The sequence below is a fragment of the Phaenicophaeus curvirostris genome, chromosome 11, assembly GCF_032191515.1.
Source record: "Phaenicophaeus curvirostris isolate KB17595 chromosome 11, BPBGC_Pcur_1.0, whole genome shotgun sequence".
Lineage (NCBI taxonomy): Eukaryota > Metazoa > Chordata > Aves > Cuculiformes > Cuculidae > Phaenicophaeus > Phaenicophaeus curvirostris.
The window spans coordinates 1,652,695-1,679,936 of record NC_091402.1 but is presented as its reverse complement, the minus strand read 5'-3'; the positions used below and the strand labels follow the sequence as shown (position 1 = coordinate 1,679,936).

Below are 27,242 nucleotides of genomic sequence, written 5' to 3'. Positions count from 1 at the left end.
GACATTGCCACTAGCTGATGTGACAAGATTAATTTGTGAGGGCTGGCAATGCTGATTTTGGTGCCATTTCTGTCCCCTCAGGATTCAATTCTGCTCCTACCAAAGAAAATGGCAGTTACGCTCATGCAGTGGGACAAGATCTATGCGGAGGCTAAATCATGGGAGGGTTTTCAGCAGCCTTTGTCCTTTTTGTCTCCAAATGCAAGGATAAAACACAAGATGACACTTCAAATATCATCAAACACATACCTTGCAAGACTGGTTTGTAGGCTGAGGTGACCTCTTCTAGTAGACCAACTAAAAGAGTCCTCAAAAGTAGACAGGCAGACTTCAAAGCTAAAGGCAAGATGAGGACATCCTCCCTATCCCACTAGTACAGTTTACTTTTTCTTTAAGAGATGGTCTAAGAGACACTGATTTAACTACTCCCCTACCATAGAGTCTCATTTTCTGTTAATCCAAAGAGAAGTTGCAGACTTGATAATGTTCTGCGCATCCAAAAGTTGATCCATATTTTCCAACTACATCAACTGACCTGTAGGTATAGTGGTGTTAGACTGATGGTTGGACTGGATGACCTTAGGGATCTTTTCCAACATTAATGATTCTACGACTCCATGTAAAGAGCTCCTCTCTACAGGCAGACCCTCCCATGCTCATGCCCTGGGATGCTACCACCACATCAGCCACTCTGCCACATGAGCGGAGTTTAACTTTAATGGCAGGTTTAACTTTAATTGCAGGATTGTGCCATTCTTTCTCATGGGACATGGATGGTTTCTCCACCATCTCAGCTGCTTTCTGACAGTGGGGCCAAGCCACACAATGTCTGTCTACAGTGGGGCTGAGTTGTGGACAGGCTGGATTTGAGTGGCTCCTGGAGGCAGTGAAGGGAGGGTTGAGGGCAGTAGAGAATGGAGCAGCTCCCAACAACAGGGATCATTTTATGTCCTGATGACAGAACCAGGTCAAAATATTCACTGTGAATGGCTTTTCTTTCATAAGAGAAAAATATTATGTCAAGCCATCAAAGTCATGCAAACAGCTAATTTGAACAGAACTCAATTTAAAATAAATGAAAAGCAAGGACTTTGATATGAACAGTCTGACTGAAATGAAAAGCGGCGATTCCAAAAATGCCAATCAAGCCTTTCATTTCAAAAATTACTTACTGCTGTCAGTGAAGACCTAATATTATGAATGACACCAAAGACTTCCTTTTGGCCTCACAGCATCCTTTTCAAGGGAAACAGAAAATCTGTATTTTGGCTATAATCAGATTTTGAAATTAATTTCCCCCCTAAGTTGGTTCCCACACAGCCCCCTCATGTCCTCCTCAGCCTTGCTCTTCACCACCATTCCCCTGCCTCACTCCAAAACTTCTCCTTCCAGCACAACTTTAAGTATGCTTTGCAGACGGTGAGGGCTTTGGTGGCTTTGACATGGGTAGATTGATTTTCCCAGTAACGTTCAAGGAGAGCAAAGGAAAAAATGAAAGAGAGAGGAAGGGAAAATGCAGCCAATCTTAAATAATTTAAAGAGAGAAACACTGGGCTAGCACGTAGGTCTTATACACTCAGCTTCTGCATAATCCTGCGTAAATCCAGATCTGCCCAGGCCCAGAGAGGTCATCTGCTATTAACAGGCATTAGGTGCCTAAATAGTCTTGAATTCCAAATCTTTCTGTGTCTGAAGCCTAACCTACAAATTAAGGATTTTAAGTAATTAACATCATTGTGATAGCGTGAGCATAAAGCCCTGTGAAGCTCTCTGCTGTCGCAGCAATGGGATCCATATGATGCACAGTCTTGTGCTGGTTTTAACCATCTTTTCTCGACCTACCTTTGAGTCCTCCTCCTTTCACTTTTCTTCACACACTTGATAAGACAACAAGTTAAAAAAGCCATGGACATTAGCAGAATGACGGCACCACTCACGATGGAGGCGATCACTGCAACCTTAAATCCAAACGTCTCATATTTCGATATGGCTGCAGCAAAGCAAACACAGAAGGACATTTCTAAGGTCAGCCCATGAATTCATCTTTCACATTTTCATTAAACCATGCTGAAACCTGCCCACTTCACACCTCTGCTAATAGCAGCTCAGCGAGGGCTTTCACATTAGATCCTGGCTTCAGCTTACAGCTATGCAAGCCTCAAGCTGGTCTATTTAAGAATCTCCTGTTTATAAGCTATTACTACTTTGTTCACAAGTATTTCACCACTGTAACTAATTAAGCACAATGCCTTTAGCACTGGTGCTGACCTAGCGGACTCTCCTAAGGACTGGAGCTGCAAAAACAAATCCTGGCAGGGGTAAATGGGTTTAAAGAAGCTGTTTAAAGCCAAGAGAATTCAATATAATTAGATCCTATTTTGTAAAATCAGGTTCCATATAATTTTCATCCTATTCCTCTGTTTGGGGAAGGACTCAGGATGGAAGAAGGACAGTACTTGCAGGGCTGAGTGTTCACACAGACCTGATGCTGGAAGTGAATTATCCAGACAAAAGGAGCAGTGGAAATGTGGTGTGGCACAGGTAACGTCCTTTGGAGCACTAAGCACATTTAAACACTTGAAAACTCATCTAGTTCTTCTAGCACAACCACAATCAGCATCACAAATCGTCCAGATGAGCTCCCCACAAAGCTTTCTACTTATGGAGCCTCAGGCGGGGAGGATTTATGTCACTTTTCTTTAATGGAATCTCTCAAAAGAGAGATAAGAATAGCTGAATCTGTGTGAGAGTGATAAGTGTCTAGAAGAGTCATCTATCTACCTGTGATTTAAAATTATACCAGGTATGAGACACTGGGATTCTCAAAGCTTAGTAAGAAAATCATAGAATGGTTTGGATTGGAAGGGACATCAAAGCCCATCCAGTTCAACTCCTCTGCCACAGGACAGGGACACCTCCCACTTGATCAGGGGCTCCAAGCCCCATCCAACCTGACCTTGAACACCTCCAGGGATGGGGCAGCCACCACTGCTCTGGGCAACCTGCACCAGGGCCTCCCCACCCTCACAGGAAATATTTCTGCCTAAGATCTCATCTCAATCTCCCCTCTTTCAGCTCAAAACCGTTCACCCTCATCCTGTCCCCGCACTCCCTGATAAAGAGTTGGTTTAAGGTCTCCTTGGAGCCTTCTCCAGGCTGAACAAGCCCAACTCCCTCAGCCTGTTCTGGATGGGAGGATGGGAGATGCTTCAGCCCTCAAAGTGTCTTCATGGCCTCCTCTGTCCTTGCTCCCACAGCTCCATGTCCTTCCTGTGCTGAGGACTCCAGAACTGAGGTGCCATGTTTGGTCTGAGCCGACTTCTTGTCAAATAACTAACAAACTTAAAATAAATAAGAAGGAACACAGCGTGAAAGGTAGTTGATGTTGTTGCCATTCAAACTCTATTTGTCAATATGGTTACTTTCCCATGTGGTTGCCCACAGGCAACCATTTAAAATTCTTCATAAAATACTGCTGTGTTTCTCTTACAGCAAAACTCTCTTCAGCAATGAGCACCAGGAGATTAGAATAAATTTGTAAATATTTGTTACATATTTGTAAATATGCTTGCGGGTTGCCCTGCCTGGAGAAGCGAGGGCTCTAGGGAGACCTCTTGATCAGGGATAGGATTGGGGGAATGCTTTTCAGCTGCAAGGGGGTTATTGAGATGAGATCTTAGGCAGAAATGTCTTTCTGTGAGCGAGGGGAGGACCTGGCCCAGGTTGCCCACAAAAGTTGTGGCTGCCCCATCCCTGGAGGGGTTCAAGGCCAGGCTGGATGGGGCTTGGAGCCCCTGATCCTGTGGGAGGTGTCCCTGCCCATGGCAGGGGGTGGAGCTGGATGGGCTTTGAGGTCCCTTTCAAACCAAAACATTCCATGATTCTGTGACCTGAGATCAGCCATAAATCCTACCAAGTCTTTTCTGTGTCATGATAATTAATGATGTTAGAACACACATGGAGCACAGTTACAGTCATTGGGGGCAGCTTTGAAGGAAATGGAATTTGTCTTCTCCCTTGCACAGACGTCTAGAATTAATCCTAAAGTTTGAGGAGATGAGCAGGGATAGACACAACACAGCCCCAAAGGACTGGGAACGGATTGGAAAGGACCTTACGCTTGCAGGAGGGCACTCCAGCTGTCCACTGGGTACTGTTCCCTTTCCAGACACAAGTGATGACGCCCGGTCCTTCCAGCTCGTGCTCGGCAGAGCACTGGAACGTTATCACTGTCCCCACAGCTGTGCCGTTGCCATGAATGATCTGTAGCGTGCCAAGCTGGGGAGGGAAGACCCGTCCACAGTGTCCTGCAGAATAAAAGCAAAGCAAGACTATGCAGCACTGGAGCTAAAAGCCAAGGTCCACTTTGGTTTTATCATAACCACATTGTTATGTGGTAAAGCTAATGGTAAAAATGAATAACAGACATCGTGGTGTGCAATGCCAACTGCTCTGCCAGGGGCCACCCCAAGGCCAAACCCTCTTTGGCGTCGTTTGGCAGCTCCAGTGTTCTGACCCCTGGCACAAAGCCGTCTTTTACTGGTGTGGCAACATTAGCCACTTAGACTGGTACATATTAAATATTTCTTAAATAAAATCACTGTGAGTGGCATGGTCTCCTACAGATTCCTGTCTTGTGCTACTCTGTGTTTAATTAAGCACTCAGTCTGACATCTTCTGCCCTGGAAGTATTCAGAACACGTCTTCCCCCATGCAAACTCTCCAACATCTAATGGATTTCAGTCTACTTGACAGCACCTTTCATGATCCTACAGAAATGTTCTGTTTTTCCAGAGCCCTGCAGCTCTCTCTTGGCTGAAGTGAGCCAGCAGGTCAATGCCACTCTAAAGACATCCGCATGTAGCACAACTATGTTCAATTATTCTCGATTGTCAAAGGACTAATTCTGCTTTGTGGTGTATCATTCATTTTCAGTACATTTTTGTTCATTTAGCTTTTCTTTTTTTCTGTTTCTTAGAATTATAGCAGCGTTAAGATCTCTAAGACCATCAAGTCCAACCATCAACACAACACCAACATGCCACCTAAACCATGTCCCAAAGTGCCACATCTACATGTTTTCTGAACACCACCAGGGATGGAAATTCCACCACTGCCCTGGGCAGCCTCTGCCAGGGCTTCACCATTCTGACAGGAAAGAAACTTTTCCTACCATCCAATCTAAACCTCCCCTGGCACAACCTGAGGCCATTTCCTCTCCTCCCATCACTTGTTACATGGGTGAAGAGCCCAGCATCCACCTCACCACAATCTCCTTTCCAGGAGCTGCAGAGAGAGATGAGGTCACCCCTCATCCTCCTCCAGACTAAGTGGCCCCAGGTGCCTCAGCCACTCCTCATAAGACTTCTTTGTTGTTTGTAAAGCTGTTCTTTGAGTCAGCCACTAGCTTTACACATCAGATTTTGTTTTAAAAACATTCTGTGTCTCACACTCATGTTAAACACAAATTTTAATGACTGGTTATTAAGATAACATAGAATATCCAGATATTCATCAAAGATAATAACTATGAATCAGTTTTTCTATTTTTCTTCTCACAAGAGCACTGACAGAATCTAGAAATGGCTTTATATAATCCTTTTTTAAAAACATTTACTAAAAACAAACACTTCTGCATCAAATTCTTTTGCTGCACCTACAAATGACTTCAGCAGACTCAGAGGCAACTGGGCTGACACTGCATGGCCAGAGTTTCAACCACACAGAAAAAGATTAAAAGGGAAAATTTCACACTCCACACTTAGAATCAAAAAGAAATGCAAAGTTTTAACAGCCACCTTGGTTAGTTCGCCTTCTATGACGAAGTGACTCGGCTGCTGGATGAGGGAAAGGCTGTGGATGGATCTTCCTGGACTTCAGTAAAGCCTTTGACACAGTTTCTCCCAGCATTCTGCTTGGGAAACTGTCACCTCTGGCCTGGACAGGCGCACACTCTCCTGGGTGGAAAACTGGTTGGCTGGAGGGCCCAGAGAGTGGTGGGAGATGGAGTTAACTCCAGGTGGAGGCCAGTGACAAGTGGTGTCCCCAGGGCTCAGTGCTGGGTCCAGCCCTGTTCAATGTCTTTATCAATGACCTGGATGAAGGCTTCAAGGGCACCCTTAGCAAGTTTGTGGATGCTGGGTGGAAGCGTGGATCTGCTGGAGGGTTGGGAGGCTCCAAAGGGATCTGAACAGGCTGGACCGCTGGGCTGAGACCAGTGGGATGAGGTTTAACAAGGCCAAATGCCGGGTCCTGCACTTGGGGCACAACAACCCTGAGCAGCTACAGACTAGGAGAAGTCTGGCTGGAAACTGCCGGGAGGAGAGGGACCTGAGGGTGTTGGTTGACAGCGACTGAACATGAGCCAGCAGGGGCCCAGGGGGCCAAGAAGGCCAATGGCATCTTGGCTTGGATCAGAAACGGTGTGACCAGCAGGGCCAGGGAGGTTATTCTCCCTCTGGACTCAGCACTGGTGAGACCGCTCCTCGAATCCTGTGTTCAGTTCTGGGCCCCTCACCACAAGAAGGGTGTTGAGGCTCTGGAGAGAGTCCAGAGAAGAGCAACAAAGCTGGTGAAGGGGCTGGAGAACAGGCCTTATGAGGAATGGCTGAGAGAGCTGGGGGTGTTTAGCCTGGAGAAGAGGAGGCTGAGGGATGATCTTATTGCTCTCTACAACTACCTGGAAGGAGGTTGTGGAGAGGAGGGAGCTGGGCTCTTCTCCCAAGGGACAGGGGACAGGACAAGAGGGAATGGCCTCAAGCTCCGCCAGGGGAAGTTCAGACTGGATATCAGAAAAATATTCTTCACAGAAAGGGTCATTGGTCACTGGCAGAGGCTGCCCAGGGAGGGGGTTGAGTCACCTTCCCTGGAGGCATTTCAAAGATGTGTGGATGAGGTGCTGAGGGACATGGTTTAGTGGCAGATAGGAATGGTTGGACTCAGTGATCCAAGAGGTCTTTTCCAACTTGATGATTCTATGATTCTATTTTATTTTTAATGCTTAAGACCCCTCTATTATCATTCATTAATGTTAAGCTTCTGTGATCAAATTGCAGCCGAGGGGCTTTAGTACACATTTTCCATGTATACTCTTAAAAAAACCAGCCTCCTGGAAAACAAATCCAAAGAACTTTCTGCAAAAGACTGAACGAAAGCCACAGTGACCATTACTACTCTAACCTACAAAGTAAATATGGACTGAACTTTTGGAACCACGCCTTTTCAATTCCATGCAGATTGATTGTGTTTGTTTTGCCACATCTTTCAGAATCTTCCTATGGCCACAATTCCCTCAATGAGAGCAAATATTTCCTTGAGGATTGTTTCCCTCTATCTCTGTCCTTCCCTTCAACATCCCCTTACTGGAAACACATGGGATTCATGCATTGGACAACTTCCCTCCGCTCTTCACGAGCGTCACAACTTTGGTCTTTATTTTCACCTCAATCACTCAGAGACTGACTGTGAAATCCCACTGCCCTATACTGCAAAACAGCTGCCTTTTTGCATTTTACACTTTTGACGCTATATTTAGTTACCAGATCATACAGAATCATAGAATCATTTGGTTGGAAAAGGCCTTTGAGATCATTTGAGTCCAACCACGTCTGTCCACTACTAAACCATCTCTGCGCACCTCATCACTCATCTTTTAAATCCCTCCAGGGATGAGGGCTACACCACTTCCCTGGGGAGCTGTTCTAGTGCCTGCAGAGAGCAATGAGGTCTCCCCTCAGCCACCTCTTCTCCAGACTAAACAGCCCCAGGTCCCTCAGCCGCTCCCAGGACCCCTACGTTCCAGACCCTTCCCAGCTCCATTCCCCTTCTCCAGACATGCTCCAGCCCCTCAATGTCTTTCTTGTAGTGAGGGGCCCAAAACTGAACCCAGCATTTGAGGTGCGGCCTCACCAGTGCTGAGTGCAGTGGGTCACTTCCCTGCTCCTGTTGACCACATTGTTTGTGATCCAAGCCAGGATGCTCTTGGCCTTGGTGGCCACCTGTGCACACACTTAAGAGTTCATATAGGTGACACTTCCAGCTGCACGAGAGGCAGAAAGTCACTCAGAGTCAAATATGATTTCAAAGTACATCTGCTTAGCCACCTCAGCAGCCTTCAACAGATACTTTCAAAAGACTTGCCAGTTTCTCCGGACTTCAATCAGCCTGTGTTCTCCAAAGAATATATCATTTGGCACTGGATCCTTTCAGGACAATTGATTTTTTGAGTTCTCAGCACAGGAAGGACACGGAGCTGTTGGAGAGAGACAAGAGGAGGCCACAAAGATGATCCAAGGGCTGGGGAACCAACCATACGAGAACATGCTGGGAGAGTGGAGGTTGATCAGCATGCAGAAGAGGAGGCTCCAGGGAGACCTTAGAGCACTGAAAGGGGCTCTGGGAAAGCTGGGGAGGAGCTCTTGAGCAGGGAGGGCAGGGGTAGGATGAGAGAGAACAGTTTTACGCTGAAAGAGGGGAGATCAAGGTGAGAACTTAGGAAGAAATGTTTTGCTGTGAGGGTGGGGAGGCCCTGACCCGGGTGTCCCAGAGCAGTGGTGGCTGCCCCATCCCTGGAGGGGTTCAAGGTCAGGTTGGATGGGGCTTGGAGCAACTGGATCCAGAGGAAGGTGTCCCTACCCATGGGTAGAGGGATGGAACTGGATGGGTTTTGAGGTCCCTTCCAACTCAAAGCACCCTATGATTCTGTGTTTCTATGATTTAACCTTTGGATAGTCTTCAGACATGTTTACCTGACTAAATTTACTACAATCAAAAATTTTACTATGTTTAAAAATATACATTTGTATTTTTTATTTCAGCAGAGACTGGTGTTTGAGGCTGCATTGCCTCCTGAAATAAAACACAAATACTGCATCAGCATTTGTGCTGACTAGGTTTACATCTTGATTTATATTTCTTTTCTAAATATCTTGAAAATACCATATTCAGGTCTTGTGACAGTAGGGAGTTCATTCAGTGTTACATTTCTGTTAGCACCCACAAATGTAAGACTAAACCCCCTAATTGGTACTCACGTATATTTTGCAACACCTGCACCTCAAACCCTGTAGATTCATGCCTGGCAGCCAGTTAGGAGGATGACTTGAGGCATTAACATCAGCCATTTCTGTGTGGTTTATAATAAACATCGAAATTCATGATGTGTTGTTATTAGCTTCGCGGCATCATTCCTAGACTCAAGATGTGCTCCTTGCATCAAGTGCATTACTCCTCACTGTTATTCTCCATTCCCAGGTTTGTGCTGTGCTTATGCTTACAGATACTGGCTACTACTTCCAAGCTCAAGAAGAAAACTCACTTGTTGATGCGCTCCTACAAAGCAAAGGCTGGAAATCACAGAATCATGGAATGGTTTGGGTTGGAAGGGACATCAAAGCCCATCCAGTTCCTATCCCCTGCCATGGGCAGAGGCACCTCCCACTGGATCAGGGGCTCCAAGCCCCATCCAGCCTGGCCTTGAACCCCTCCAGGGATGGGGCAGCCACCCCTGCTCTGGGCAACCTGGGTCAGGGCCTCCCCACCCTCACAGCAAAACATTTCTTCCTAACACCTCATCTCAATCTCCCCTCTTTCAGCTCAAAACTGCTCTCCTTTGTCCTATCCCTGCACTCCCTGACCAAAAGCCCCTCCTCAGCTTTCCTGGAGCCATTTTCAGTACTGGAAGCTGCTCTAAGGTCTCCCCGGAGGCCTTATTTAATTATTTGGAAGTCTAATAGAAGTTGTGAGGACTCTTGCTTTTTAATTTTACTTTCTGAAAAAGGATTAACAAACTGTTTTGTCCACTCCATACCTTGCCAACGTACAGCACCCGCTCTAGGGAACCTAGATGACATCAGCTCACCAACTCCCTTCAGGGCATGAAGAACCAAACACTTTCAAGTTCCTACATCTACTTCTTCAGCATCTTACAAAGCAAGAGTTGATTTATAGAAATCTATTTATTTGCTTGGTTTAACACTAAAAGGATACGCTCTGTTCAAAAAGTGTTCATGAAGGCTCTGGGGAGACCTGACTCTGGCCTTTCAGTACTTAAAAGGGTCTACAATAAAGATTTGGACTGAATTTTTAGTAGGGATGGGGTTTTTTGTTTGTTCTTTTTTTGTGGTTCGTAGGACAAGGGGGAAAGCTTTTAAACTACAAGACAGAAGATTTAGACCAGATAGAAGGAAGTCATTTTCTACACTGTGGGTGGTGAGGGACTGGCCCAGGTTGCCTAGAGAGGTGGTGGAGGCTCCATCCCTGGGAACATTCACAGTCACGTTAGAAGGGGCTCTGAGCAACCTGATCCAGTTGAAGATGTCTCTGCTTGCTCCAGGGGGTTGGCCTACTGATAACCTTTAAAGGTCCCTTCCAACCCAAACCATTCTATGATTCTATCTGAATCTTCTGTCAACACAGAAGGCAGGCATTTGCTATTGCAAATAAATGGATTATTTCACATGACAAATAACTGTCCTTAAAGTAAAGACACTAATGCTCCATAAATTCTTAATTCAACCAAACCACTGGGCTCAGAAGTACCCACATATGTAATTCCCAGGCACTGAAACACAGAGAGTAATGCAAGAATTAAGACAAAATAATCCAAAATGTATCTTCATATGCACAGCCAGGATTATCTGTACTGCAAAATCAATTTGTCAGGAAGAGTTAACATATGGTTTCATTGCCAGCAAGCTGCAGATTTATGCTCTGCTGATAAGAAAACAGAAATGAGAGAACGACCAGGGCACACTTGCCCGTTAAGCATTTCCTGTGCTCCTCATATAGTGAAACATAGAGACTGAAAACTGAATGCATCACATAAGTGTATACCAAAATGACCTAAACCATAGCAATAATGATCTGAAAGCATGTTATCAAGATTGCCACTCGCCGTTTGTGCAGAAAGGGAGCAATGCATGACTTCACCTCATTATTCCTATGCCCATGCACCTCAAGCCCTCGGCTGCTGATTACTCACTATTTAACACAAGCAAAACACCCCTGAATAACCAGATTCCAGAAAGAGACAGAGCGTTAGGTTCTATAAACCCTGCAGAAAATAAACATGCTGATATTATTTCTGCAAGTCCACTTCCTTACAGACGAATGCTTTAAAATTCAGAGTCCCTAGAGTGACAGGCATAGCGCTAAACATCTGCAGCAGCCTCACAGAGAGAATCAGAGAATCATCGAGTTACAGAATAGATTGGGTTGGAAGGGGGCTCAAAGCCTCATCCAAGCTGTCCTTGAACACCTCCAGGGATGGGGCAGCCACAGTTTCTCTCAGCAACATCTTCCAGGAGCTCTTGAAAGAGTTTGCTATGTTAAAAAGCAAAAGAAAAGCAGCTAGAATTGAAATATTTAACAAAGCAGATGTAGTAAAGGCTCTTGTGTCTGCAAGACCACTTGGCCCTGGCATCATTCTCCTCGTGACTGTGCTCCCCGCGGAGCTGGCGATGTATCCTGCCACAGCCGGGTTCTTCATTCCACGAAAAGGTGCACCAACAAACTGCTACTCAGAGGAGCTGATCCTTCCACTGGAACATTCATACACTGGCACAGCTTTTTAAGAAATGACTGTTAAATACGACACCAACCCAGCAGTAAAAAAAGATGGGTGGAGGCCCAAGCTCTTGAAGCTGTAGAGCTTGGCCAAGGTGCCCAGCCACTGGGCAGCATGTGATGGAGCCGTGCTACTGCTTGGTGGCACCAGGTAACAAACCTTTTCTAACAAAAGCACACATCAGCAATGGCATGAGGTGAACTTTGCTACCTGTTTTACTGGTTTCCCAGAGTCACTATAAAGACAAGACATGGGAAAGCTGTTATAGACTCATCTGCTTTCTGACATGCAGGCATGGCCCAGCAAAGTTTTTCCCCCAGGGGAGGTTTCAGAGGTCCAGGTGTGGCACAAACCACGTACATCAAAATGCAGCCCTCTGCACGCACAGCACTGTAAGGACCACCTTCAGCAGGCAGGGCCAGGCTTGGCCACCGCTGCTCAGGGGAGATTCATGCTCAGGGGTCTCCTGGCAACCTGCAAGAACCACAGAATCATGGAATCACAGAAAGGGTTGGGTTGGAAGGGACTCAAAGCCCATCCAGTTCCAACCCCCTGCCAGAGGAACACCTCCCACTGGATCCAGTCGCTCAAAGTCCCATCCAACCTGGTCTTGAACACCTCCGGGGATGGGGCCTCCACCACTTCCCTTGGCCAGGGCCTCCCCACCCTCACAGCAAGACAACTCTTCCTAAGATCTCATCTCGATTTTCCCTCTTTCAGCTGAAAACCATTCCATCTCATCCTGTCCTCATCTCCATGATTGATGTTTTTGGCCAATTTACATCACAATCAGGTTATTTTCATCTGTAGATACTACTCTTGGATCTAGCAATGAAGGCATTACTGAATATTTCTCTTCTTGCAGGAAAAATTAAATGAGAAAGAAGACCTAACTGAAAAATGAGATATTTGATGAAATCCTCAGTATAGCAAGAACAGATGGCTTTTCTGTGCTTTATTAGTCTGTTTACCAACAGAACTGAAAAAAGAAGTTATGGCACTTCTGAACAGTTAATAATAGCACAACTTTCGAGAACAGGAAGGATCTGTTAAACGTAAAGCAAATTAGAAGCATCCATCTATTTCTCTCTTCACTGTTACCTCCAAATTTAAAAAAAAAAAGAAATTATATATCTATATCTCTATCCACTATGGAGTGCTCCAGAATTATTCCTTAATTCAAACTGTTCCCAATTAAAAGTTCCCTGTGGAAGTGATGCCAAGAGTTACTTTTGTGACTGTTGGAGTCATAAAATGGAGCCAATATTGCTAAGCATCTGCCCCCTTCGTCATTCTAAAGCAAATAATAAATAAACTGCGTATTTGTACAGTGCAGTTGGTGACCGAGAGTATAAAACAAAGATCCTAAAGAGAAGAAAATTAAGAGGAATTACTTGAAATATGCTTTTCATCTGCACTTCAGCTGATACCCTGAATGTATCAAATATTCTGGGGCAGATAGACATGATGGGACAATGATCACATCAGGATGCAACGAAAATTCACCGCTCCAGAGAAGTAAGTCCCACCACACCATCCCCACAAGGCAGCAAGAGTTCGTTCCTGGCTGTGCTTGCCTCTGAAGTCAGTTAGCACTGCTTCTTGCATAATAAGCACTGGTTTTTACAAGAAGGAGAACAGAAGTAATTGGTTACACAATACCCCAGTCCTCTACAGATGGTCCTGAGCCTCCCCCGTGCATCAATGCATACGCAGCCTCTGGAGAGGTTCAGATCCAAAGATGTGAGTGTTACCTGAGGATCTGTCACCTCATCTTTAGGGAAAGCCAAACAGAACCACGGATGGAGAAACATAAAGGAAGACAAATGAATCCATCAGTGCTGCTCTGAATTTCAAACGTGCAGGTCAGTTCTGTTTCCATATGATTTTCCTCCTCTCCAGGGAATTACAAAGGATCATCCCCAAACCCGCCCTCTGCCACTAGGTCCTTCTGTCCTCAGCCAGCGATCAAGAGGCACATCCTTGCTGCTGGAAGTATCCAGCATGAAGCATTAGGCTGGTAAAATCTGTAGCTTTTTATTTTCAACTTCCATTAGTATTTTTCCCCAGTGCTCATGAATAAGCTCTCATTCTTTAAACTTGTGCAACTGACTGGAACATATCGGCAGATGGTGCAAAGTGACATAGAATCGTTAAGGTCGGAAAAGACCTTTAAGATCATCAAGTTGAACCATAAACCTCACATTACCAACTGCACCACTAAACCCTGTTCCTGAGCACCACATCCACATGGCTTTTAAATCCCTCCAGGGACCGAGACTCTACCACTGCCCTGGGCAGCCTCTGCCAGTGCTTCACCACTCTGTCAGGAATGAAACTTTTCCTAATATTGAAGCTAAACCTCCCCTGGCACAACCTGAGGCCACATTGTCATGTCCCATCACATTTTACCTGGGAGAAGAGCCCAGCACCCACCTCACCACAACCTCCTTTCTGAAGAGCTGATGAGAGTGATGAGGTCTCCCCTCAGCCTCCTCTTCTCCAGACTAAACAGCCCCAGGGCCCTCAGCCACTCCATGGCTGATCCAAGCCAGGATGCTCTTGGTCTTCTTGGCCACCTGGGCCACTGCTGGCTCATGTTCAGCCACTGTTGACCAGCACCCCCAGGGCCTTTTTCCCCAGGGCAGCTTTTCAGCCGCTCTTTCCCAAGCCTGGAGCGCTGCAAGAGGTTGTTGTGACCCAAGTGCAGGATCTGGCACTTGGCCTTGTTGAAACCCATCCCGCTGGTCTCAGCCCATTGATCCAGCCTGCCCAGGTCGCTCTGCAGAGCCTTTCTGCCCTCCAGCAGATCAACACTCCTGCACAACTTGGTGTCATCTGCAAATGGACTGAGGGTACATTTGATCCCCTTGTGCAGATCTCAGATAAAGATACTGAACAGTAGCATCTCCCCCACGGAGCCCATGGAACACGGCTTGTGATCAGGGCTATATTTGAATAAAATTTTCTTTGTCCATAGTCAAGACAAGAGATTTTCTTGGACCAATGGTCAAAGTGTTTTTCATTATCATAATAGAGCAAGAAAACAATGGCTGACAACTAAATAAGCAACTACGCTATAGAAAGAAAACTATTTTGGGAAATCCAGATTTCAGCATCCAACTCAATATTTAGCACCTTGCTAACATGGATGCGGTATTCCAAGGAAAACAGACAAGTTTTACTAGCACTCTGCCTTTGGCAAGCCTTTCTCTGTGCTCATACACAAGTCTGACATGAGAACCACAACCTGCTTATATAAGCAAAACTATTTCAGCTACCTCCCCTCACACAGAGACTATGATGGGCATTTCTGGTGTCTGGAGAAGGTTGTGGGCGCTCCCTTGTAGGAACCTGAACAGGAAAATCTCATCCTTTTCTCTGCAACAGGACACTCGGATGGAAATTTCTCTCTTTGCTTTTGTTACCTTTAAAATGTAGAAAGAAGAAGAATGTCATAGAAACGTTTAGGTTGGAAAAGACCTCTAAGCTTGTTCAGTCTAACCACCAAAAAAACTCCATCATGCCCACTAACCCATGTCCCACAGTGCCACAGCCACAGGCTGTTTGAACCCTTGCAGAGATGGAGACCACCACTGCCCTGGGCAGCCTCTGCCAGGGCTTCACCACTCTGTCAGTGAAGAAATGTTTCCCAATATCCAACCTAAACCTCCCCTGGTGCAACTGGAGGACATTTCCTCTCGCCCTATCGCTTATTACTTGGGAGAAGAGGCCAGCACCCACCTCACTACAACCTCCTCCTCAGAAAAGTGATGAGGTCTCTCCTCATCCTACTCTTCTCCACATCAATCATCCCCAGGGCCCTCAGTGGCTCAAACTTACCTTCTTTGGGCATTTTGAACACAAACCTCAGCATTCACTCTATCACTGGATCCAAGAAAAGGGCTCATTCTCAGAAAAGCTTCAGCTCTGTGTCTTTTCACCTAAAAAATGGTTTAGCACCTCTAAGGATCTCTGCGGAACTCTTCAGCTTTTTCTCTTTAGAGCAGACCAATTCTTTTTAACACCTAAGTGGATCAATTCTACATTTAACCTGAAAGCCAGCTGGTAACAAATCAAGGATTTAGGGATGTGAAGATGATCTGAGGGCTGGAGTACCTCCTATCTGAGGACAGGGTGAGAGAGTTGGAGTTGTCCATCCTGGAGAAGAGAAGGCTCTGGAGAGCCTGAATGGGGCTTCAGGAAAGCTGGGGAGGGGCTCTTGATCAGAGAGTGCAGGGACAGGATGAGGGGAATGGTTTTAATCATGAAAGAGGGGAGATTAAGAAGATCTTAGGAAGAAATGTTTTCCTGTGAGGGTGGGGAGGCCCTGGCCCAGGTTGCCCAGAGCAGGGGTGGCTGCCCCATCCCTGGAGGGGTTCAAGGCCAGGCTAGATGGGGCTTGGAGCCCCTGATCCAGTGGGAGGTGTCCCTGCCCATGGCAGGGGGTGGGACTGGATGGGCTTTGAGGTCTCTTCCATCTCAAACAATTCCATGATTCTATAATTTTCCATCTTCCCTTAATAATTATTAAAGTTTTGTCAATAAAATTAAACATTTCAATAGATCTTTGGTAGGCTGAGCAAGATCCAGCTTCTTGTAGCTGAGGAAATAGAAATGCAGACCAGCAGCAATGTTGTCCATCACGCGCTGGATCTGCAGATTCAATGCATTCACTCTTGTGCTTCTGGTGACCCATAGTGGGCTGCACAGACAAGCAGGAGGGCTGGGCAGAGCTAAGGTAAGAATCTCAGGATTTAAAGGTTACAGGATAGAAAATTACTATCTCATCACACCTGATAGAAAAACGAATAGGAATACAACACCCTGGCAATATCAGCTATCTCCTGCTTTTACCATGGTTTGTAATAGTCTATTTAATTTGCAATAGTCAGTGTCGAAATTCAGTGCTTCACTGAAAAGCTCTTCACTGGAGAATCATAGAATTATGGAATCATAGAATAACCAGGTTGGAAAAGACCCACCGGATCATCGAGTCCAACCATTCCCAATCACTAAACCACGTCCCTCAGCACCTCGTCCAGCCATCTTTTAAACACCTCCAGGGATGGTGACTCAATCACCTCCCTGGGCAGCCTGTTCCAGTACTCAATGGCCCTTTCTGTGAAAATTTTTTTCCTTAATGTCCAGCCTAAACCGCCCCTGGTAGAGCTTGAGGCCATTCCCTCTCGTCCTGTCCCCTGTCACTTGGGAGAAGAGCGCAGCTCCCTCCTCTCCACAACCTCCTTTCAGGTAGTTGTAGAGAGCAATGAGGTCTCCCCTCAGCTTCCTATTCTCCAGGCTAAAAGAAGCTAAAAGGAACATATTTTCACTGGGAAGGCACGTGTCTCTTAGGAGCCATAGGGAGAGGAGGGATGAAGGATGCCCTACTGGACAGTTTGACTTGGCCAAGGCTGCTGCTTGTGCCTCGCAGGAGCCACAAACGCTGCCACCCGCTCGCATGCACTTTGGAGGCCCATTCTGCATTGTCCCCATGGATGGAGGCAGCATCCCACTCCTCACCACCAGCCCAGGCAGCACCGAGAAGTGGAGCCCAGCCTCGCTGTGCATTTGGCTCCATACAGCCCATGACAGCTCCAGGTTATCTGCCTGCAGCAACTGTTCAGTCTGGTTTGTGCACAGCGGTGCCTGGGGGAGTGAATGTCGCCGATAAGAGCAGACGTCCCCCAGTGATGTGGCCAGTGGTCTCTTGCTTCTGCATGATGTTTGCCAGACTGGGTTCAACCTGCAGAATCCCCTGCCTGTGACGGGGACATGAAGCAAGTGCTGTATCAACACTGCCTTCACGGAAAAGTGCTCAAGTGGGAAGGTCCCAAGCTGGCCACAAACTGCTTCAGGCAGCAGAAATTCACACTCAACAAGAAATTTTAGGTGAACTAGAAATCGAAATCACAGAATAGAACCATAGAATCATTAAGGTTATATCATCACCTCTAAGATCATCCAGTCCAACCCTCAGCTCAACCCCCCTGTGCCTGCTAACCCATGTCCCACAGTGCCACGGCCACACGTTGTTTGAACCCTCCCGGGATGGAGACCCCACCACAGCCCTGGGCAGCCTCTGTCAGGGCTTCACCACTCTGTCCATGAAGAAAATTTTCTTAATATCCAATCTAAACCTCCCCTGGTGCAGCTTGAGGCCAGTGTTTGCTACTTGATGGTTACATACCCATTTTTTTGCCCCAAAGCCCCGAAGTATAGGAATTACATTTACACAATGTGCTTATTTTAAAGAATACAGAAACTTTTCACCCTTCCCTCTCTGAAACTCCTTTCTTATTTTAAAGGGACATTGAATACAGGCTTGTTAATTTTCTAGGGGAACTCCCACTCATCAAACCAAGCAAAACTAACCTTAATGCTATAGACTTCGCCTTCATTTGCTGCCACTGGCTGGCCTGCTCTACCTTCTGCAAGTACTTTTTCACTCCCAATAGCAAACTGAAGCTGTGCCTGTACTTGGTTCACTGTGTTAAGCTGCTAAAGGTGCACCACGGTGCTGTGACCCGACATTCGCAACTGTCAGCAGGAATTTCTGTGAATAATTGATTTTTTTAGACACCAGTCTGCAAGAGTTAGCAATAGCATGCAATTCATTATGGTGATAGAACTCATTCACGGAGTGAGAAACTAACAGCCAGATTTAAAAGACTTTTAAATCTCTGCCATTTTATCACTTTTTTTTTTCCTTGCTATTTATGTTTTTATTGCTGCTGGGTTTGGCTTTTCCTGGTCCTGGGCTTCACCCATAACAGCAGAAGGGCAGGCAGCCAGGAGCTTGGCCACTAACACAAAAGCAACCTGCAAAACTGGACTGTGCGAAAGTCATGCAGCATCCTGCCAGGAACCATCCACGCACGGCAATGATTAACAGTACAAGTCAATAAGCACATCTGCTTTCAGCCTCCCTGGCCATAGGAGTTAGGGAACGATGGCATGAAGATGCCAGGGTAAGGAGAGGGAACCAGTGCACTGCATTTACTTCTTTCCATTAAAAAAGTCAATGATTGCGAGTGAGTCACATGCAGAATAAGAAGGAGCTCAAGTGAGTAGATCAAAGGACAGCAGCCCCATGCCTTCCACTTTCTTATACAGCCACATGCCTCAGAAACTAAGACCTGCATCGGTCCACTTTTGGACAGCCAGAATACAGGGCAAGGATAGTCGCTGATTTGTCTTTAAAATGAGTGAAAAACTTAGTCCCCATCTCTATTTCTCTATTTATTAATGATAATCAAACACCAGAGTGCTCGGAACAGCCACTGGCTTCATGGGACACCTCTGTCAGAGCAAAGTGAAACCTGTGTGTCCAGACAAGATGCCTCTTTTGACCCAGGCAGGTAGCAAAGGTCATAGTCTTGGAGATCACTGCAGTTCCGAGCAGAAACTCTCCTGAATAGAAATCTGCTGTTTTATAGGAAGGCATAAATTTCTGCCCTCCTGAATAGGAGGAATCAGACAACAAAACTCCCCACTCGCACCTCCTCCAGCCGCCTCAGCCCAAAACATCTTCCTGAACACCGATTCTCACCCCAAAAGTGCACTCAGGTTTTTGTGCAACATCTCTTCCCTTCACCTAACCCAGCTCCTGTCCTCGTTTCACCCCTCCTCAACATCATAGACTCATGGAATCACTGAGATTGTAAAACACCTGTATGAACACTCAGTTCAACTGTCAGCCCAACACCACCTTGCCTGCTAAACCATGTCCTGAAGTGCTACAGTCGCATGGTTTTTTTAACGCCTTGAGGGATGGTGACTCCACCACTTCCCCAGGCAGCCCCTTCCAATGTTTGACCAATAAAAGACCCTCTTCTCAGAAGACTACATGTGATCCACATTGTGTTTAGCTTTATTTCATCCCAGAAATAACAAATTAATAATCGCTTCCACCTCTGCTAGAGGAAAAGCAAGCAATTAACCCACTTTCTGCCCCTCTGAGTGTTTCTTGCAGCCGCTGCTACTCTAGTTGCTGCTGAGTGCAGTAAGTGCTGCCTCCCTGAGCAGCCTGGGGGCTGTGGGGCCAGCGTCTCTGCACCAGCAACAGGGGTTCTGCTCTGCTGACAAAAGCTTCTATGTAAACCAGGCACCAGCTCAACCCCACCTGCAAGACCCTCAACAGACACGGGGATTGATTTATTTTAGTGAGCAGTTGCTCATTCTGCAACTTCTGTGTTTCTCCCTGTCATCTCAAAACAAAACAAAACACAAGAGGCAGACTTCCACTAAGACTGCAAAATCATCCCTCTGTCAATCTGTTGATCCACTGAGATAGTCAAACCTGCTCCTCAGAATAACATCCTTGCTGATCTGCAACACCGTTTGAAAAACAGTGTGTCCATAAGATGCCTATATGAAAACTAGCAACTGTCCTACAGGCTGGCTTGTCCACATCAAATTACCGACTCTTAGAATTGTGTGGTTGGAAAAGGCCTTTGAGATCATTGAGTCCAACCATACCTGTCCACTGCTAAACTACATCCCTGAGCACCTTGTCTGCCCATCTTTTAAACCCCTTCAGGGATGGGGACAGCACCACTGCCCTGGGCAGCCGCTCCAGTGCCTGAGAACCCTTTCGGTGAAGAAGTGTCTCCTAATATCCAATCTGAACCTCCCGTGGCACAACTTGAAGCCATTTCCTCTCGTCCCGTCACTTGCCAATTGGGAGAAGAGACCAGCACCCCCCTCACCACAACGTCCTTTCTGGCAGTTGTAGACAGCAATAAGGTCTCCCCTCAGCCTCCTTTTTTCTTTTTCTCTCAGCCACTCATAAGACTTGTGCTCCCAGCTCCGCTCCCTTCTCTGGACGTGCTCCAGCCCCTCAATGTCTTTCTTGGAGTAAGGGGCACAAAACTCATCCCAGGGTTCCAAGCGTGGCCTCACCAGCACCAAGTCCAGTGGGACAGTCCCTTCCCTGCTCCTGCTGGCCACTCCATGGCTGATCCAAGCCAGGATGCTCTTGGCCTTCTTGGCCACCTGGGCCACTGCTGGCTCCTGTTCAGTCACTGCCGACCAGTCCCCCCACGTCCTTTTCTGCTGGGCAGCTTTCCAGCTGCTCTTCCCCAAGCCTGGAGCCGCATGGTTTTGTTGTGACCTAAGTGAATAACCTGGCACTTGGTCTTGTTGAACTTCATACCCCTGTTTGCAGCCCATTGATGCAGCCTGTCCAGATGCCTCTGTGGAGCACTGAAGGTTAGACTCTGTAGTGTCAGGCACATAAAAAGTCAGTGGCAATCATGACTAAATAAGCTAAGTAGTGCTAATTTCAGCGCAGTTACAATTCTCTCTGTTTAGAGCTGCAGATGTGTGTTGGGACATTCTACTTTCTGATGGGAAAGGTCTAAAGATCTCCTGGCTCTGCCATGGTGGGAAGAGCCAAACCAGCATCGTTTGGACGCTTGAAAACAGACCACATTTCTGGCCGCAACTAATCCAGAAAGTGCTGTTGTCATTTGGGTGGGTTTGCTTCTATGTTTTGAGGATGACTTCTGATTTTTGAAATATCAGTGGTTTGGGTCCAAAACATTCAGTTCAATTCCCTAGCTGATATTCAGAAGCCTAGACATAATTCATCTCTACAGCCTAGGTAATTTAAGAGCAGCGAGGACTAAGTATTGGAGACTACCAAAGGGAACAATCTCACACTATGCAGGACTGTGCCAGAAGACCTAATAACTCTTTTACTTCAACTTTGTACTGTTCTGGAGTTTTTATGACAAGCACAAAAATCATTGCCTCCAAGCAGTAACAATGCCTGGTGCAAACGCCTAACCACTAAAATCAGCATCCTGCAGCACAGCAGCTAAAACCAATTAGCTGAAATTCTGCAACTGTCACTTCTTTCACCTTATTTAATAAGAGGTTTGACTTGGTTCTCGTGGGAGAAAAAAAAAGGAGAAATAACCCCGAAGAAATTACAAGCCTATGTGTTTTAACTTGTGTCATGTTCTGCCCTGTGGAAAGGGAAATTTGGGATCAATATTTTCTTCCTTAGACTAAAAACTGAGCTGGATCACAGGAACGAGGCGAGAAACCTCCTTGCAGACTTTCTGCAGAGCAGCAGTGCTCTCAGCTTTGAAAGACAACTTTGCTTCTGCCTTCCTGGAAGAGCAACTGTAAGTTCTTGGCGACATTATTGCACAGTTTCCGCACTGGCAAGGAAACTCACTTCAGCAAAAACCACTACTCATAATAAACGAACAGACACCTCGGGTCACACCAAAACCACATCCAACCTGGTATTCCCTGCTAAGGCAGGAAAAGATCTGTAAGATCACCCAGTTCAACTGTCAGCCCAACATCCCGTGCCTACTAAACATCTACACACTTTCTGAACCCCTCCAGGGATGGAAACTTCACCACTGCCCTCGGCAGCCTCTCCCAGTGCTCCACCACTCTTCCAGTAAAGAATTTTTTCCTAATATCCAATCTAAACTTCTTCTGGTGCAACTCGAGATCATTTCCTCTCATCCCATTGCTTGTAACTTGGGAGAAGAGACCAGCACCCATTTCACCACAACCTTCTTTCCAGGAGCTGCAGAGAGCAATGAGGTCTCCCCTCGGCCTCCTCTTCTCCAGGCTAAACAGCTCCAGGTCCCCCAGTTCTGGGCTCGAGACCCTTCCCCAGCTCTATTCCCCTTCTCCAGACACAATCCAGTCCCTCAATGACTTTCTTGTACTGAGGAGTCCAAAACTGAACCCAGAATTCAAGATGTGGCTTCATCAGTGCCAAATCCAGAGAGACAATCCCTTCCCTTGCTCCTGCTGGGCACACCATGGTTGATCTAAGTCAGGATGCTGTTGGCTTTCTTGGCCACCTGGGCCACTGTTCACGTTCAGCCACTGTTGATCAGCACCCCCAGGTCCTTTTCCACCAGGCAGCTTTCCAGCTGCTCTTCCCCAAGCCCAGAGCGTTGCCTGGGGTTGTTGTGACCAAAGTATAAAACCCGACACTTGGCTTTGTTGAATCTCATACAATACCTACATCCCACCAACAGTCACCCAGAGTATAAGCATGTAAATAAAAGGTTGACACCTCTTCCACCCTCCAGCAAACTGCAGTTTGTGCCTGCCCTAAGCCAGAGATTACGTCTCTTCCCTTCAGTGGTGTGTGTCATGGTTTTGTCTGGAGGAAGCACTCACAGGATTCCGCTGCACGTTCCACTTCACGTTAGGCAGCCTCTCCTCCTCCCTGGTTAGGGAAGGCAGAGAGATAAAGCAAAACCACAACTAGAGGCGACAACCCAGCAGCAAGAGACCCTCTAATTTATAACCTCGCAGAACGATGGTTTCTGTCACGTTCTCTATTCCTTTCCTACATTCTCTCTGTCTCCAACCACACTGATGTGTTTGTAGCTGCACCTCTCCAGTTACAGAAGCATGTGCTGACCCATCTGAAAGGGGTACAGGATGGTACTGAGGGATAAGGGAGGAATCACACAAATAACAAGCTACCAATCTGGAAAAACAGAGGGCTAGAGCTCCCAGCTTCAGCAACACACAGACTAAAAATAATGATAAACCTTCGTTACTCCTTCCTCCGTTTCCTGTTTCAGCCCTCAATATAATCTGAGCAGCTTCAGAGGCAACAGCAACTTGGTGGCGATGCAGTGGCTGGGCTGACGACAGCACCCCTGCTTCACAGCAGCTCCTGCAGGGCAGGAAAGCACTCAGGTCACCACCGACATGAGCATTTCAGAATTTCAGAGGCTTTTTTTAGGTAATATAACAAGCCTGGGAAGAGATGGTCGATGAGTACCTGTCCATAGCAAACAACCGCAGAGAGGCAATAATACCGTAATGCTGCTGTGACAGCAAAACAAGCACAGTACGGAACGCATAAAAGCATCTGTATCATTTAAAAACATAAGAGGCTGAATTGCAGAAGGCGTCTTCTCAGCTTTGAGACATCCAGATACTGGGGTACTGCTCAGAATGAGACTTGCTTTAACAAGCAAGTTGAGGGAGGGGATTCTGCCCCTCTGCTCCACTCTGGTGAGACCCCACCTGGAGCCCTGCGTTCAGTTCTGGAGTCCTCAGCTCAGGAAGGACATGGAGCTGTTGGAGTGAGTCCAGAGGAGGCCACGGAGCTGATCCCAGGGCTGGAGCAGCTCCCATCCGAGGACAGGCTGGGAGAGTTGGGGTTGTCCAGCCTGGATAAGAGAAGGCTCTAGGGAGACCTCATAGCAGCTTCCAGTAGAGAAAGGGCTCCAGGAAAGCTGGGGAGGGGCTCTTAGTCAGAGAGTGCAGGGATAGGAAAAGGGGAATGGTTTTGAGCTGAAAGAGGGGAGATAGATTGAGATGAGATCTTGGGAAGAAATGTTTCGCTGTGAGGGTGGGGAGGTCCTCAACCAGGTTGCCCAGAGCAGTGGTGGCTGCCCCATCCCTGGAGGGGTTCAAGGCCAGGTTGGATGGGGCTTGGAGCCCCTGATCCAGTGGGAGGTGTCCCTGCCCATGGCAGGGGGTGGAACTGGATGGGCTTTGAGGTCCCTTCTAACCCAAACCATTCTATGATTTGCTGCATTCTTCCTCTATCCTGCACTCCTGCTGTGCACACGTGCCCTTCCGATATGCAGAACAGATGAGCACAATGCTGACCCTTCCAACAGATAAGCCAGGCTCCCACAGCTCCTTTTCCAAGTGTGCTGCTGAGCCTCCTCAGGCACAGGGTGTTCTCATTCTCTCTGCTCAAGGTGAGACTGTCAGAGGGAGAAACTAGTCCTCAAAATGCAGGCAAGACCAGGAAAAGCAGAGGATGTTTGATTTCATAGCTGTGTTTCAGGAAGTTGCAAGAGACCCTCCAAGCGTTACAGGCATCAGGCTGCGCCAAGGAACCGAACTCTCTCTTTCACTTTTTCATCTGGGGTAAACCCAGCCCCAGGCAACAATTTGACACAACAAATAAAAGCAGCCAAACACACATGACTTCAGATAAGAAAAAAAGTCGGTAATTAGCAACATTAGCACCGAACTAGAGCAGCAGGGTCTACACTTGTGTTTGAGTTGTTAATCCTCCAAGTAGGCTTCCCAGAGCTTGTTTTGCATTTTTAAAATTAACTGCTCTGTTATTTTCAAGTTAAACGCACTGTTAATCACATTGAGTGGATGCAGTGATGAGGGATGCTACCCCTTTAGCCCAAACACGTTTGCTCATTTCTATCAGCATCACAAAACCAGGTCATCGATAAACGCTGATCAACTGGCAAGAGCTAATGAAGTGCCGGGGCTATGTGGGGACAGGCTGCAAAGGATGTTATAATCTACATGATCAAACTAAGTAACGCCACTGAGGGGCAAGGGAGAAAAAAGGAAGAAAAAATCTTGGCTTGGTTTCTCATTCCACTCTTACTCCACCAAAAACCAGATATCTTCATTTCCTACCCAGCCTGCAGAGACAAGAGCTCTTTGAGGATCAATGCCTTCCAACAGGCTGCAGGATGCGTGCCGCGTCCCTTCCCTCTTGGAAAATGCCCTTGATTCCCGTGTCCGCTCAGCCCAGCCTGGTCCCAGCTCCCATAAATTCACCCAAAGGCTTCCAGTGTGCGGGCAACCAAAGCACAGCGGGCGCAGGGCACCCCGTGCAGCCCCGGGACCCCCAAATTCTTCGGGGGGCGGCACCTGGGCTGGCACCGTGGCTTCTCCGGCACGAGACAGCATTCCCTGCTTGGTACTGGGAGTGCGGCCGTGTCCAGGGGGTCCTGCACCCCGCCGGGGGGGGCACACACCCTTCTCCGGGGGTCCCACATCCTGCCCAGGGGTTCGCATCCCACTCCGGGGGTCTCGCATCCCTTCCAGGGGGTCCGGCATCCTTCTCCGGAGGTCCTGCATCCCACACCGGGGGTCTCGCATCCCTTCCAGGAGGTCCCGCAACCCTCCCGGGGACCCCGCATCCCTCTTCGGGGGTCCCGCAGCCATCCCGGAGGACCCGCATCACCTCCCGGGGAGTCCCGCATCCCGTCCGGGTATCCCGCATCACCTCCCCGGGGATCCCGCATCCCTCCCAGGGGGTCCCGCATCCCTCCTGGAGGACCCGCATCACCTCCCGGGGAGTCTCGCATCCCTCCCGGGGGTCCCGCATCGCCCCCCGGAGGAGCTGCATCCCTCTCCCTGGTCCCGCAGCCCCGCCGGTACCTGAGCGTGCGCGGGGGCCGCCGCTGTCCCGGCCGGGCGCTCCGCTCCGCGTCGGCTCCAGCCCCGGCGCCGTGGCCGCCGGCATCGCCCCCCGAGCGCCGCCGGGGCTGGAGCGGGGACCGTCCCGCCGCCCGCCGGGAGGAGGAGCGGGAGGCGGCGGCTGCTCGGGGCGGGCGGGACCCGGCAACCAACCGAGCGGCGGCGGCTGCCCCCGCCCCTTCCCGAGCCCCAAGGAGGCCGAGGGCAGCTCGGCTGGGGTCAGACACGGCGGGGCCGGCAGGGCCAGGGAGGTTCTTCTCCCTCTGGACTCGGCCCTGGTGAGACCGCTCCTGGAATCCTGTGTTCAGTTCTGGGCCCCTCACCACAAGAAGGATGTTGAGGCTCTGGAGCGAGTCCAGAGAAGAGCAACAGAGCTGGTGAGGGGGCTGGAGAACAGGCCTTATGAGGAGCGGCTGAGAGAGCTGGGGGTGTTTATCCTGGAGAAGAGGAGGCTGAGGGGAGACCTCATTGCTCTCTACAACTACCTGAAAGGAGGTTGTGGAGAGGAGGGAGCTGGGCTCTTCTCCCAAGTGCCTGGGGACAGGACGAGAGGGAATGGCCTCAAGCTCCGCCAGGGGAGGTTCAGACTAGACATCATGAAAAAATTTTTCACAGAAAGGGTCATTAGGCACTGGCTTCCGAGGGAGGTGGTTGAGTCACCTTCCCTGGAGGTGTTTAAGGGACGGATAGATGAGGTGCTGAGGGTTTAGTGTTTGATAGGAATGGTTGGACTTGGTGATCCTGGAGGTCTTTTCCAGCCTAGAGATTCTCTGATTCCACCTGCCCCCCTCCTGGCTGAGCAGCTGCTGCTGCTCAGGGTGCTCTCACCTGCGTGCAGCTCCCGGCCTTCGAAGTTGTTTATGTTTTCACTGGGATGTGGAGCTGAACTCCCTGGGTAGTGCCAAGCTCTATCACCTCCATCCCCAGGAGCCGAATGGCTCGTACCGACATACAGACACTGTTCCTTCCAGGTGTAATAGTGTGTCTGTCCCATCCTGGTCACGTCGTAGAACCAGAGAATCAGGGGATGGGTTGGGCTGGAAGGGACCTTAAAGCCCACCTGGTTGCACCTCCCTGCTGTGGGCAGAGGTGCCTTGTCACCCACGGGGAGTTATTGTCCCAGCAGGTCCTTCAGACATGCGAACTTGGCTCTCCACAGTGTTGAGGGACCAAGTTGCTGACAGCAGCAGGAGATTCAGAGAAGCACTTCAGTGGGTTGCACCAGAGGAAAAGCGAGAGGAGGAACAGCAGGCTTTTCTGAGGGAACTCTGCTGGATGGTGCTAAGCATATGGGCTGGGGCCCACACTAAGCACTGTGGCTATTTACACTTTGTTTTACCTTCTCCTTATATTTTTCACCTGGAATTAGAATTTTTTAAAAAGTCTGCAGGAGCAGATAGGAGAGATGAAATTCCAAGGTGCACCAAACCCAAACAGGCTGAGAAAAATCTCCTAAGACTCTTGTGGCAGCATTGAATGGAGCGGG

General features: G+C 48.1%; 1 protein-coding gene across 3 annotated transcripts in view; it reads right to left on the bottom strand.

Annotated features, from left to right (window-relative positions):
- Positions 1-25,819, bottom strand: part of SUSD3 (sushi domain containing 3) — a 52,253-nt gene extending 26,434 nt beyond the window's left edge. For all 3 annotated transcript variants that reach the window (XR_011338180.1, XM_069865700.1, XM_069865701.1), the window contains exons 1-3: positions 25,718-25,819; positions 4,119-4,307; positions 1,843-1,990 (exon numbers count right to left, since the gene is read on the bottom strand). Coding sequence is in view for 2 of the 3 variants with exons in the window: in XM_069865700.1 (XP_069721801.1) it covers positions 1,843-1,990; positions 4,119-4,307; positions 25,718-25,802 (422 nt within the window). In the remaining variant the exon portion in view is untranslated. The remainder of the gene's footprint in view (positions 1-1,842; positions 1,991-4,118; positions 4,308-25,717) is intronic.
- Positions 25,820-27,242: the final 1,423 nt, after the last annotated feature.